Source organism: Trachinotus anak, unplaced genomic scaffold (genome assembly GCF_046630095.1).
Source record: "Trachinotus anak isolate AG129_WGS33_773 ecotype Australia unplaced genomic scaffold, CSIRO_AGI_Tana_v1 ptg000002l, whole genome shotgun sequence".
In the NCBI taxonomy this organism is placed as follows: domain Eukaryota; kingdom Metazoa; phylum Chordata; class Actinopteri; order Carangiformes; family Carangidae; genus Trachinotus; species Trachinotus anak.
The window spans coordinates 19850279-19865414 of record NW_027273853.1 but is presented as its reverse complement, the minus strand read 5'-3'; the positions used below and the strand labels follow the sequence as shown (position 1 = coordinate 19865414).

General features: G+C 43.5%; 1 protein-coding gene across 1 annotated transcript in view; it reads right to left on the bottom strand.

The window, feature by feature from the left end:
• LOC139627512 (neural-cadherin-like) overlaps nucleotides 1-15136 on the bottom strand; it is a 54312-nt gene that overhangs the window by 18814 nt on the left and 20362 nt on the right. The window contains exons 13-23 of the mRNA XM_071488318.1: nucleotides 14693-14942; nucleotides 14244-14371; nucleotides 13670-13856; nucleotides 11912-12055; nucleotides 10193-10476; nucleotides 8049-9657; nucleotides 7164-7257; nucleotides 6149-6333; nucleotides 4945-5174; nucleotides 4165-4442; nucleotides 1248-1462 (exon numbers count right to left, since the gene is read on the bottom strand). Of these exons, the coding sequence (XP_071344419.1) occupies nucleotides 1248-1462; nucleotides 4165-4442; nucleotides 4945-5174; nucleotides 6149-6333; nucleotides 7164-7257; nucleotides 8049-9657; nucleotides 10193-10476; nucleotides 11912-12055; nucleotides 13670-13856; nucleotides 14244-14371; nucleotides 14693-14942 (3604 nt within the window). The remainder of the gene's footprint in view (nucleotides 1-1247; nucleotides 1463-4164; nucleotides 4443-4944; nucleotides 5175-6148; nucleotides 6334-7163; nucleotides 7258-8048; nucleotides 9658-10192; nucleotides 10477-11911; nucleotides 12056-13669; nucleotides 13857-14243; nucleotides 14372-14692; nucleotides 14943-15136) is intronic.

Genomic DNA, 15136 nt, shown 5'->3' with positions numbered 1-15136 from the left:
GTGATATGGTATAACACAGCTGGGTTATAGCAGGGAATCTGAATGGCACCAGAAACAAGGTGATGGAAAACAGTTAGACATGGTTGTAAAATAGGAAATAGAAATCAATTAAAGGATTGGTTCTCTCAAATGACTGCTAAAGGTGAGCTCCGCAGATGATCCAGAGTAATGATGAGGCTGTTTCTGGAACGAGATGTTGCTGTGGAGCTTTTTTTTTTTTTCTTCAAATTTCATTTTTTAAATTATGTGATAAATTGAATTCACCTTTATCATATTGGGGTGGACACTGAAATCTAAGAGACACATATCTCAAAACCCGAACAAAAAAAATTAAAACTATCTGCATGGCAAGATTACCACCAGTGGTAAATTAGAAAATATGTTTTTGTGTCATTTGGATAAAGAGAATGGTAAATGGAAAGTGTATGTAGGAATGTGTGTGTGTGTGTGTGTGTGTGTGTACATATCATGTTTACAAGTAATAACATGATAGCTGCAGGCACTGTCATCAAAATACATTATATTTATTGGGGGTATAAAATTTCCTCAATTTGAATATCTATCTTTATTATTCAATCATTGTCATGGTCGCTATTTTCTGTAACGATTTTCTTCAGTTAAAGAAAAACATGGACTTTTACATCCATCAGTAACACATCTGAGGTAACATCTATATTTAAGTACTCTATCTATGAGTAACATATCTTTACAGTAATGAGGCTTCTATAAAGGTTGGTTTTAAGCAGTAAAATATTCCAATGACACTGTACCCTCAAACCTGACCATCACTACACCCAATCACCTATTCAGTTCGATATACTGTCCTTCACGTGCACAATTCAGGTTCAAGCCTTTGTGTCAGCCAGAATAAAGCCTGCTGCTGATGTGTCCTTGAGTAAGACACTGACTGTCTACCTGCCACAGAGTCTGTTCAAGAGCTCAGACGCTGAAGCAGGGGGGGGTGAGCAAAACCAGAACCTCTTGTGGCACATGACAAAGTGCCACATCTACAATAAACAGTAGAAATCTTTTTTGCCCATGTAGCACTGCATTAGGTATTTACTGTGTAACTCAGAAGAGTGAGTGCTCATATTCCTCAGCAGGACACTAACAAACAAAATTTGCCTCACATATCTGGATAGCTACCACCCAGTAATTAAACGCACAAAATGAAGTTCCAGGTTTTAGCGGAGTAACGGCTCAGAGGCCCCTTGGCACACATCTAATTATCCAAACTCATTATTTACCTATGGCCATGTAGTCCTCAGCATCCCCAGGCAGGAGAGTGGCTAACGGGCCGGCATACAGTAGCAGTCCATCGTCTTCCTCTGTCATAAACTCCAGTGAAAGATGGCTATCAAAGCATGGCCTTATGGGGGGAAACCAGGCATAGCCGTTGCCAAGGAAACTAAGCCTTGTCTGCTGACAGTCTGGCCCTTCAAGCTGTGGGGGGCAGTGGCACCTGTATCAGTGAGGAGAAAAAAAAAGTGAGGAAAATCAAGGCAAAACGCAGGGAAAGAAACAATCAGCATTGTTCACGTTTTGTGCTCTGAGGAATTGTCACACTGTCCAATCTCTGGACCGATGCGCGGTGACTTCTCTGACGGACGTGACAGTCTTGTTGATTCACACAAGCAGGGGCTTTGACTTTGCTCCAACACGGTGGCTGTCAACGGACAGCTAAGAAAATCTTTCTTTTATCAGATAACCGTTTGCATTTGCCACAAAACCCTGAATATTCACGACTATATTAAATCAATTAGCCATGAACAAAACATTACTCGGTTCTATTCTTTAACTATCACAGCTGCCCAAGCTGAACCCTGTGGAGACTGTTCCTGCTCAGCACATCACATCTCCTTTGTTAGGAGATAATTAATTCTATTCCTCTCACTTTTGTATGTGCACCACCACCACTGATTTCCTGGACTTTCTCACTTATTCCCCATCCACCCCCCTTTTCAATCTTAAGGTATTACACACTCTGGTTGATATCTGTGCAACTGCCTCCTGTTGTACTTATCTACTTTGATTAGAGCTTGAGTGTTAAGGATCATTGTTCTTGCCAAAACTAAACTGGAAATGAAATGTTTTCCATGGCTCTCTTCAGTGTGTTTGTGTATAAGACCATTATGGTAAATATTAACAATCACACAAAAGCAAGGAAGGAAGAGATAGATGCGCTGATGAAAAACAGCCCATTCAATCAATGCGATGGTGGGGATGGAAGGGACCAGTTGATCTCATCCTGTCCCCTCCACTGCAGGCATGTGAGACAAGCTGGCTTTGCTGATAATGTCAAAGCCATCTATTTTCATGCAGTGTCTGAGGAGGGCTGTGTGTACTGAGGCTGTTAGGGGCTGTTTCTCCCCATCGCTGTTTATTCTGCAGAGGGGCAACACATGTCAGGAATACTGATCCATACGCAGCAAAAGGGATGGCTTAGGCTGAATGTAGCCTCATGCATATATATGCACGCACCAAGCACACCACCTTACTCTTTCACTGCTCTTTCATGTGGCTCATGAGAGCAATGCCAGTCCAAATCAAGAAGTGCGGGGCATGTTTTTCCCTCACTTGGATTGACAATATCTGATCAGCTGCTGTCTGAGGTTGCCTGTTAAGCTCCTCCGACAGAGGATAGGAACCAGAAATTGGATTCTTTATGGCTGTACTGCATTCACAGGAAGGCACATATAACACATGTGGGGAGATATTCTTCTCACAGTAGAAAAGGCTTCTCTCAGCAGTGTGCAGATCAACTGCAGCAGAGACAATTTAAAAGATAAAAGTGAAAAAAAAAACAAGTTCTGTACATTTTCTCTCTGAAGACTATGCCTTTGCAAACTTGCATGTTCGTGTAAATGGCATTAAATGAGATTTCCCAAAGTTGTGAGCATAGAGGGGGGCCAGAGTTGTACTAATCCCTTTGCCCTATATTTATTTAATCTGGGCATTAGTGTGTGCATGAAATGAACTGCATGCTGGTTCTTCTGTGATGGACTACCACAGAGACCTACTCACTAGAAGGTGAAGGCCTTTATATTGACTGCAGATGTTTATCAATATTTAGGGTTAATATTCAAAGTACTCACTATTGACCTTGATACAAAGGCTTTCCTCATTATCTAAGGTTAAGTTGTGCGAAACAAAGTGCACCATAACTTTAAAATTTCTATATCAGGCTTTAAATCTTCACACTTGATCTAAAAATCTTTGTAGGATACACCCACAATTGAGTTTTAAAGACCCCTTCCAATGAAAATCAAGTTTGTTTGTTTTTTTTACCTTATGTGCATATGGTGTTTTTTATGTGATACAAGATATATCATGACTGAAATAAGTAGTCACTACCATGGCTGAGTATTTCCGCCTTCCACAGCCAGGGTGTCATACATCACAAAACTAAGGAACCAATCCTGTAAATCTGAGGGGGTGGGATTGGGGCCTGGGGGCTAAAGAAACCAAAAGCCTTGTAGGTGTAGAGTCGACTGCATTTAGTTATGGCATTTGCACAATCACCAACACTTTGTCAGCCACTGCCAGTTACAAGCTAACAAGCTAACAAACAACATAAACAAATAAACGATGCTATCTATGCCTACTGTTCAGATATGTTGTCTCGTCACTGATTTTGGTGCACAACATACTCCTCATTTGAGTCTGGGTCTGAGTGAGTCCATCTTGATCGTCAACCTAGTGCAACAGCGATGGAGAGTGAGCCACAGAATTTCTCAGTGAGGAAATAAACATAAATCAAGTGTAGTTTTTACTTTTTATGTGCGAAAACCATGTTAAACAAACTATTAATCATAGCTAAGTATTTTTACATAATCTAAACGTGTCTGAAAGGGAATTTTAAGAATATACGCACATAGATGTACATTGCTTCTATGACAAATACATCAAATAATCCTGCCACTCTATATTCAGCTGACAACATAGGAGAGCAGCGGAGGTAGGTTTGCTGAAGTTGCAGGTGAGGGAGATTTCTCTCACAAGAGACACTGTTAGTAATTCTGAGCTCACTTTCCATGATGCCACTTTTCAAACAAGACTAAAGAGAAAACTGCAGCACACCAGGAAGCTCCTATTTCTATTTTCTGATCTTAAGACCTTTTTTCATCTCCAGTCCTCCTGAACGACTAAGGGCATGCCTCTCACCTGTATCCATTCTGTGTGTCGATGCAGGTCCCCCCATTAAGGCAAGGGTTACTGGGGTACGACGAGCAGGGTTGGTGCGTCATTTCTCTGGCGGCGCAACCACACACAGCCGACGATGTCACCTTCACTGACACCAGGGAGAAAGCACCTGAGTCTACCAGAGTGGGCGAGTCACTGATGCTTAACTGCGTGGAGCAGCCGCTGGAAGTCTTGCAGTGTGTGTGCACACACTCATCTACCCGCACCTGGCTCACATTCACACGCAGCAGTGACTGCAGCTGTGAGGAGTCAGAACAGGGAAGAAGGGAGGAGATGAGGGAGACAAAAATGGGAATTACAGTAATTGTCACTAAAGATACAAGGGTTTGTATCTCCAAAGTTGGTGGTGAAGGGTACTTAGTGAGATACATTTGGAGGGATAAAGTGGCTTCACAAGCAATGCAAAAGAGGAAGGCAAAGTCTAATCTGCAAAACTGCTTTAATATTCTACAACTGGTTGTCTTTATAGGCACAATGCATAGAGTTAAGCATGTCAGACAAACCACAATGACGCACAATCAAATCATGGAAGAAAGAAAGCATGTTGCAAAATGAGGGGAGACAAAGACAACAAATGAATGGGAGAGACAAAGAGACATGACAGGGCCGAGCAGTAAACAGACAGAAAGTTGGTGTGAAAATAAAAGGGCAGATAAAAAGCCCTGTTATCTCTTCCCCTCAAGCTCCCAGGTGCATCCCTTGATATATGAGCATTGATCGCTATCTATCAGACACATATACCTTCTTTTTATGTGCGGCGAGGACAGCATGCAGTTTCTCTGGGCGCAGGTAGCCAGTATCAGTTAGCACATAGAAATGAATGTCCACTGTTTTCTCCTCTCTGTCTGCTATGCTGAAAATGTTGATACTCCCCGGTCTGACAGACAGGGCTTCAGACAGGAAGTCCCAGAACGTCTCCAGCCGACTCTTCCCCTCGACGCGAGAGTCGATAAAATCTCTCGCTGTAATGCCTTCAGGAGACAAAGAGAGTAGGGGTTCATGCAATAAGAACTACTGACTTATCAATGACAACTACAGCGTTGATCAAAGCCTGCTAAGTTCCTGATTCCATTAGCACTAGAGGTAGTCTGACGTCTCCCTCTATCGATCCATTTCCTCACTGAATCACCCACAAGGTGAATGAGTTGTGATGCAGTCAAGGAAAAAATCATTTTTTTATTCACTGAAAGAAAGTTAGGGCTCTGCCTTGTACAAAACATTCTAATGACCGGAAGATCAATCACATTTGTGGCACCACCTTCCAATAATATCTGCAGAATGTGGGCAGTCATCTTTAATCTCCAAAAATGATAATGACTTGAAGTCAGAGGCATCCAATAATAGCCTTCGACTCTGTTCGCCGAATGGCTTTTTAAATGTCAAGGACTTTACCTGACACTTTCAAATTGACCTTTATAACTCCGATTTGCTCCGAGAGACTGACAGAAAAATGAGCACTCTAACATAAACTTCAGAGTGTTGAAGAAGAGGACGGAAACTATTAACCAACAAGCACTGTGAATAGTTGCTTTACAATGCTTAAAAATGCTAAATAATACAAGTATAAAAATTTCTCATGACAGCCTATTATTTCTGCGTTAACTGGATTGACAACCTGATAATCATTCAATGAAAAGTAGCAATTTATTCATGCCTGTGGCCTGTCTCTTTGAACATCAGCTTCAAAAAGGAAATTAACAACAGCAGCGACAACAAAGAGCAAGCCTTCTATTTTGTGGAGGATGAGTGAGACAGGGAATCCACTTGAAAAACAAATACACTCAATAGTTTTTGGACTTATACTTCTGGGGTTCATGTAGAGATAGAGCAGGTAAATCAAATCACAGGAAAACCCGTCCATTTGCGGAGCCTCAGACACCCACTGATTTAAAATTAATACAGTGAGTTACGCCATCAGGTGAGTCAGTGTTTCTGCTAACATTACCTGTCAAACGCAGCGAGGCAGACGACTGGATGGCCTTTTCCTGCAGCTCCCTGACATGAACTCTGACACCTGACATCACATCGGGCCACACTCCATCAGACACCCCAACCCTCAACCAGTAGCTGCCTGCGGGAGTGTTCTGTCGGAGGGTCAGCACTCCTGAGCTCTGGTTCAGAGTGAAGTATCTGAGAAAAGCAGAGGAGCTGTTAAGTAGGGGAGGACGGCTTCAGTGGAAGATGAGAGGAAGGGTGAAAAAAAGACAAGTGGCTTCTGTTGTTTCTGAGCTCCTTTTCAGGGGAAAAATACCTGACAGATTGCAGACAGACAAGTAGAGAATTCTCAGCCGTAGCTGGGTTCCCTCCAGCAGGAAGTGAATGTGAATTCATTAAAAAAAAACAAAACAAAACAAAAACAATGGAAAAACAAAATCTGCAAAGAAGAAGAAGATGCAGAAGAAAAAACAAACAAATTCTTTGGCCCCCGAAAAAGCTCATAAAAGAGCTTGATAGTTGTCATGGTAACTGTCAGAATTTGTTACATGAATAAAACAAATATGCAATTGGTATTTCTAATCTGATCTTGAGTGTGTGAATACTGAATAGCTACACAAGGTCCCTGATGGAGTCAGACCCTGCTCGTACAGGCTGTTTCATCTCAGGAACACCATACAGGTGGACTGAGATTGCTTAGTTTGTTTGAATGTGATTGCATTTTCTGGAACCCGCAATCACCGTTGACAGCTATTAAAGTCCCTCTGAAAAGGGTAGCTCACATTAGAGGCCAGAGAATTGGATCTAAGATTAGGAGAAGTACCTGTTAGGCGTGTTTCAGGCCGACTCATATCTCTGAAAGAGGCCATGATAGAGAAATACAGCCACATCCTCTTTATTTTTACTTTTTAGACTCCACACTGTTGGCAGCTCTTCTGGTTCTGTACTGCCTAAGCACTTGTACTTGTGCAGCACATTTGGAGATCAGCATGTTTTCAGAAAAAATTATGTGAGTGAGTTCGTACTTGGCTGCGCTTGTCTCCAGAGTGTAGGTCTTGTTGTCCCAGTCATCAGGATCTGGGGCATACACCTTCCCAAGTGCTGCATTTGCCATCCTTCCTGTTCAAGGTAAACACAAACACACACACACACACACACACACACACACACACACACACACACACACACACACACACATTGATTCCGTCTGGACAGAATCTGCTGATGCCAACATTTATCGTTTCATCCCTCTCTTCTCCTTATCTTGCATTCTTGTGTTCTGTTCTACTTATATGCTCATAACTGTGGAGGCCCCACTGCTGGAATGAATAGGCTCTCAGTGCTCCACTTCAGAGAGCTTGGAGCTTAAGGAAGCAGGGCTATCTCAGTATGGATTATGTTATTATCGACCTGCAGTGCCAGAGCACTGCAGCTGGGTAAACAATGGCAGCTTGGATGAGTCACGGCGCTCCTGTTTTCCACAATTACCAAAACTGCCATGTAGCTGAGTGTGCAATCAAAACACTAACAAGCCAAACATACCTAAACCAACCTACCTGGAGGGTAGCAAGACTACAAAAACAGGAAAAAAAGAAGAAGAAGAATCATGATCCTTATCATAATATGCTCTTCAGAGGAGCTTTAGGCATAGAGGTAGCAAGGGAAGAATGTGCTCAAGGCTCGAGAAAGGATTTGATAATGATATTACCATAACAAAACACTGTTAAAATGTAAAAGGAAGAGCACAATTATGAATTCCAGACTACACTGAGCAGGTATGGATGTGAAAACTTTTTCCTTCAGCTGTAGCCTCAGTTTCCCCTCTTCACTCAAGCTCTGCCTGCTGAGCAAAGCTCTGTAGCGAAAACAGTGGGCATACAGAATGAAATGAGGGGAAGCAAGTAACTCACCCTTGCGGCTATGCACATAGACATCTTTCTCTCCTGCCTGATGGGCGTTATCATTCTGGTCGCCAATGGTGATCGTGAGCGTATTTGTGGCTGTCATTGGCGGACTGCCGCTGTCAATCATAACCACCGGCAAGTGGAACTCACTCTGCCTTTCCCTGTCAAACCTTCGCAGGGCAGTGAGTGTGGCAGAGCTGTTCCCGTGATCCTGCAGGTGGAAGTCGGCAGAGTAAAGTGAGGGCAGGGAGAGGAAGAAAGGAGGCCCGTGCTCTGGGGAGTCTCTGTCCACAACGTGAAGCAGGGTTGAGCTCGTGTTGAGCCAGACCACTTGAGGTGCTGGATTGTTCTCCCACAGGACAGGAGCATAGGCTGTCTCCAGCTCTGGCCCGTTGTCATTCATGTCTAGCAGCGGCAAGTGGACCGTGACACTGCCAGTCAGTGCCGGGGTACCCTGGTCTGTCGCCATGACGACCAGCTCATAACCTGCCACTGTCTCCCGATCCAGCGGCCTAGCGACTGTGACCACACCGGCTCGGTTGACTGTAAAATGTCCATATGGGTCGGACTGGGGGAGAATGCTGTATAAAATGTCACCGTTCAGACCTGAGTCAGAGTCAGTCGCCACGACCTGAATGATGCTGGTTCCTACAGAAATGTCCTCAGGCAGAGGAGTAAGTAGGTGGGAGCCTGGGGCAAACACGGGAGCATTATCATTCTCATCCTCCACTTGAACCAGACAGTGGATGAGGCTGGAGAAGTCAGAGTCCTCCACCTTAACTGTAAGGTTAAACCGCTGCTTCCCTGGCTTCTCAAAGTCCAGCTTCTGCTTCAGTCTCAGAGTGCCCGTCTGTTCCAGTCTGTGGCTCACCATGTAGAATTGTTGCTCTGGGTCTCCAGCCACCACACTGAAGGTCAGCTGTCCATATGTGCCAATGTCAGGGTCCACAGCGCTCAGCTCTAGAATGGGAGCATCTTCATTAGTGCTCTCTGGCACCCGAGCACCACACCAGTCCTCTCTAAACTTTGGAACGTGGTCATTGATGTCTGTTACGACTATAGTGGCAGTAGCTGTACCAGTCATACCCCCGCCATCCCGGGCCTCCACTACCAGCTGGTGGCTGTCAGCAAACTCCCGGTCCAGACCCTCCGCTGCTACAGATATGGTGCCAGTGCTGGAATCAATAGTGAAGAGTTCTGCGTTGTTTATGTTGTGCGCATTCTCAATAATCCTGTAGGTGAGAATTGCGTTCTGACCTACGGCGGCATCGTCAAGATCTACCGCAGTCATTTCCACAACAAACGCTCCAGGGGGGGAATTCTCCACCACGCTACTGTGGCAATTATCAGGGGCACAGGAGAAGGTGGGGGCATTGTCATTGATGTCCCACACGTTAATAATAACATCCGTAAAGCCAGTAAGTCCCTCACCCTCTTCGTCTGTTGCCATGACAACAAAGCGCCAGACGGCACGCTCTTCTCGGTCCAAGGTGCGTTGGGCATACATCTCCCCTGTGATATCGTTGATCATGAAGTGTGACTCTGCCCCTTGGCCATGAATGGAATATCGTATGGCTCCCTGGTCTGCATCTTTGTCTGGGTCAGTAGCCGTCACCTGCAGAGATAAAGACAACTTCTTAAGAAAATGGATATTCATTCACCCAGTCAAACCCAAATTACTGTCTCCTCTTATCTCTTTTCAGCTGTCACCCGGGTCTTCTTTGCTTCTGGATCTTTTCAGACAACCCATTTAAGTGTTTGCACTTTTTGCTGACTACCTGAATTAAAGCAATGAGCTCTGATCAGGGATGTTTCTTACATCTGGCCTCAGAGTGGGTCTGACAGCCGTACTGCTGAATTTCTCCACACAAGATCCATCACTACTGTCTCTCCAGCCTACTGGTTTGATAATTCTAAAATATTTTAAACCAAGGTACCATATAAACAACCAAAAACTAACAGGAGACACCTGAACAAACATGTTACAGTGAGATACTCTAAACAATACTTAACTCCTGCATACAGCTACACTTTGAACAAATTTTGACTGGCTGCTGATTTAAAACAAGAGCATTCTAAAGATAGGTACAGTCAATAATGAAGAAACTGCAGTGCAAAACTTCTTCGCAGTAATCATCTCAGCCTCTCACCTGTAGCACAAACACAGGTGACCCATCGAGCTCCTCTGTGACAGATCCATAGTACTCATTCATGGAGAACACAGGTGCTTCGTCATTCTTATTAACCACGGTAACCACCACAGCGGCATAATCTTCCCACTTCCCATCAGAGGCAAGGACCAACAGCTTGTATCTCTTCTGCTGCTCATAGTCCAGTGGCTGCGCAATGAAGATTGTCCCCACCTCTGGCTCAATGTCAAAAACACCACCTTTGTTGCCAGATGTTATCTGGTAGCGGAGCTTGGCATTGGCCCCTGTGTCAAGAATTACAAAATGCATGACTGGGAATGTGAAATAACAGTCCTGATTCTGCAAACAAACCATTTTATAATGAGGCCAGGGAAATCTAAAGGTGAAGTATACGGACATGCACATAGGTCAACCAACAACATGCACATGCTGAATACCTCAGTATTGCCCCTTTTCTTACTTTTAGCAGAAGCTCGATAATTCTGGGAACAACAGAGGGGCATAACCACAAGGGTATTAAACCTCATTTCCTCTGAGACCTGAGCATTAGTAGGTTTTCCTCTATGCCTTTCTTGTTTTGATTACTTAATTAAATGGAAACCTTGTACCTCGTCTCCTTGGCTTTAATCAGATACTAATTAAAAAAGAGTGCAGAAAAAGTAAAAGGGAGAATGAGAGTGAAAAGCAGTATAATGCACTCTGATAGTGCCCTCAAGGGAATGATATTGAGGCCTGTGAGAGGGGTCGAGGGATGTAGTCTAGTAAAGAGGAAGACAATATCTCAACCTATCTGCTGTGTCTCCATGGAGACCATCCAATCTACTGGTTTAACACTGGAATAGATAAGATAATCTCCTGAAATGTACAGTATTTGCTTTCAATCATCCTGTTGGGTTAAAGTAGCTACAATCCCATGTAAATACTCTAATCTGTACTATTAACACAACCCAAGCTGACAAAGTGCTCCCTGCCTCCCACAGGGATCTGGCAGGCTTACAGCAGTCAAGCCCAGGGTGGAGTTTTTAAACAAGACAGATTGAGGGTAGCCTCTCAGGCGCAAGTGCAACAGTATTGTAACTTTAATGTTGGGGGTTGGTGTTATTCCACAGCAATTCATCATTAGTGCTGCAGCCCGGCCTAAGCTGCACCCCCGCTCGCCATAAATACTTGATTAACGGACCTAAACATGCCTGATAAAGGGATCTTAGGCTACTGCTGTATGGAGGATAAGCAACTGCTTTATTGCTTAAACCCCCGCCCACCTACTGTGTGGGAGCGTGTCACTCTTTTTGGAACATATGTGCTACAGTGCATTAACAAGCACTCAAATGACTACTGCTAAATCTAGCACACCGCATGATTTCAGCAGCATGATTTCAGCAGAGCTCAGGCCAAATTGGGAAAGACTGCCCACAGGGTCACTTCATGCATACTGCTACAAATGCAGGCAATCTTGCAAAAAGGTGCCTACTTGGCACACAAGTCACTGCTGGAAAAAATTACTGATTGACTGCCAAAATAATTCTGTTATTTCAAGAAAGAGAGTCTGGTGAGAGATAAAGAAAGTGCAGTCTGGAAACTTCTGTAAAGTCTCAAAGTGGCTGGCAAAAACTTTCATATTGGTTCTGGTTGGCTTGCTTCCATAACCTTTATTTCTAGGAAGTGGCATCAGTAAAATCTTCATGGGACCTCCTCAGACGGCTGCCTCATCAAGCATACCTTCATCCTCATCATTAGCACTAACAGTGACAACAGCCAGGCCCACATCTGCATTCTCATCGACACCGACTTCATACAGTCGCTGAGCAAAGACTGGTTTGTTGTCGTTGACGTCGCTGATGAAAACCCTCACATACGCTGTATCTGCAAGAATGACAGAATGGCAGAAGATTAAATGACACTGCACACAAACAAACGCACACACTCACACAGTTATGCTGCATGTGTGTATTCTCCATCTGTTTATTGATTTTACAATTCATTGTCACTGTTTAGTGGGGAAGAGGCACTTAACCCGACGCAATGTGCCTCATTGACATGGAAATCAGACAAAACATTATTCACAAAGATGTGCTGTAAATTACATAAATTATTCATTTTGTTAAGAGTTTATTGTTTTAACAGGGTAACTGTTTTCCAAAGAGATTTATTATAGTCATGGGGCTAAACCACCTCAACAAACTGCTTTTTTGCAGAGAGTAGATAAAGAACCTCTCTACTTGGAAGGTTAAATATTTATAAGATGACAAGTGTTTGTGTCTTATCTGTGCGCTCCTCATTACGCTGTTTATTTCTTTAGTTAGAAAGAGTAAATTATCTGCTCACAGAACACATGGGTGACATGTTAATTTGGAGCTGCTGCAGTAGGAGATGATGATGGTGGAGGGTGGCCCTATTTCCTCTGCTTGTTTTTACATTTGCCTCCTCCTCTTGGTGTATCCCAAGGATAACGCAGCGAGACAGGTAATGTTTGCAGAGGAGATGAGCCCTTCTGGATGTGGGAGATACGTAGCACAAGACACAGCTAAGGCTCATTGCAAATGCTAAGCAGCCCTGGCAACCCTGGAGAGAAGGCTTTGCTGCTCCAAAACATCACCCTTTACCCCTAATACCTCCCTCACAAACACTGCCATAAGACCCACTTCTGAATACAAACGTCATATTACGTCATTCTAGATACAGACTGAGGTTTTTATGACTACCAAAATGTCACAAAGAGAACATGGTAACCAAACAAAGGCCATACTGGTTAAATATTGAACAACGAAAATTAAAAAAGAGAAAAAAAAATGGGCTGTCAAAAAAAAAGTGCCCAGAAATCTCTGAGCCATTTTTACATGGGAGAGAATGAGACTGTCTGGTCATGGCAGTGGAATAAATCAAATTAAGATTCACTTTTCAAAGTCAATCCCAAGGTGTAAATGCCAGTGCAGTCTCTTTAAAACACAGCGCACAGACGAAGCACTCTGGGTGAGTTTTCAGTATTGCCCTCAAGGCTTACAGGGAAACAACAATGCTGCTTTTCACCAGGGCAGAGGTCATTTCAAAGTTAATTCTGGCAACTTATTTAGCTTCCTAGAATGTAACAACAATGAAAATTTTTATGATTAAAAAGGACAGTGATACACTAAATCTGGAGTAACTTATTGTTTACCATAAAATGGGTTTCGAAATGTCTTTAAGGAATAATTGTCACCACTTCCATGTCTTGTCTGGTGAACATGAAGCTACATCAGGCAGCTGGTTAGCTTAGCTTAGCATAAAGACTGGAAACAGGGGAATACAGCTAGCCCTTTGCTTCATACTGCGTAGGTGTCTCAATCTTCTCATCTAACATTTAGCAAGAAAACAAATAAGTGTACTCACAAAATGTCAAACTTTTCATTTAATGAAATGAAGGAAAATATTAATTCATGAGGAGTCTAATGCTACATGAGAAGGTTTGATGTCATTAATAAAATCCTAATCATTTCCAACCTGAGTTTGGCTGTTTGTTCTTGCCAGGTCGCGCTGACTCCTGGCCATCTTCTGACTGTACTTCCAACAAATAGGAGCTGCGGGCCTCACGATCAAACACAGCTTCTGTGTAGATGATCCCAAGTTTTGGGTCAATGCGAAACAGATGGTGGTCGCCGCTGCTGTCACTCAGAAGTGAGTAAGTGATCTGTGGAGCACAGGGAATTTGAAAATTAAGCTGCTATATTCTTGCAATAATGCAGAAATAGCAGAAATGAAAATGTTGAGGTCTCTAATATATAACCAGAGTCTCATTAAAGTCGAAACCAGATCAATGCACTCTGTCCCACCGATACTGTCACAGTCAGTCACACAGCCGCAATGGCACATTTCACAGTGCCACCTTGACATCTCTGAAACAAAAGCTTCCACACTTAAGGGATTGTGGTGCAGTGTTGCATGCTCCTTCTAGCGTAAAAAAAGGATGGTTTAGCAAAGGAAGAGTCAGTCTGCAGATGTGGTTGAAGAGATTTCTGTTTTATCTCTTTATTTGTCTGTACCTGCACGACATGAACACAAGTGGATAACCACAAACCTCTCCATTAAGACCCAGGTCTTTGTCATTGGCAGACACTTGGAGAACCGAGGTCCCTATCTGGGCTCCCTCTGTTACTGAGGCCTCATAGATGGAGGAGGTGAAAAATGGCACGTTGTCATTGACATCTTAGGAGAAAAAGAGAGATTCAGTCGCAAACAAAGATAGAAGATTAAGATAAGAAGATCCAAAGCTGTATCCTCCACCACTGAGCAGACAAAGCACAGTCAACATCACACCATGTATATATGTATACACACACACACACACAGACACACTGATACTGCCATTGCCATTATCACTACAGTTAATTATATGCTATTAATCAGTACAACCAAACATTTTCAAAGATGCAATTAAATCTGAACATATAGTAGAACATAGTCTGCCAATGTCAATTTCCCATTAAAGAACAAATACAGTTAAAGTGAGAAAAGTACATGTCGTGCCTGTAATATTGACATAAACTGTAGTGAATGCTGCAAGAGGCACAGCAGCCACGTTCTGCGCTCGGACCCGGAGAGAGAAAAAGGCTGTGGTTTCATAGTCCAACGGCTCGGACACCAGGATGGACGCAGAGCCATCTTCGCGGTTGGGGGACAGGTAGAAACGAACTGGCATGTTGGTTTCGGGGACCATCCCATCCTCCAGGTTGTAGGTCACCCTTGGGTCACCCAGCTGGGAGGTCGCCTTGATTGTCTGGACAGGATGAGAAGTTTGGACGTGATTTTTCTAGGGTGACAGCCTGGATCTCAGGTTATGTTGAAATTAAGGGGGGCTGATGCAGAAAAGCAGAGAACAACCCTGACCGATGTTCACGAATCTTGTTGAGAGTGAGATGAGGTGATCGATACCACCCTCATGTCTGTCCCTTTAGTACAGAGCCAGGAAAT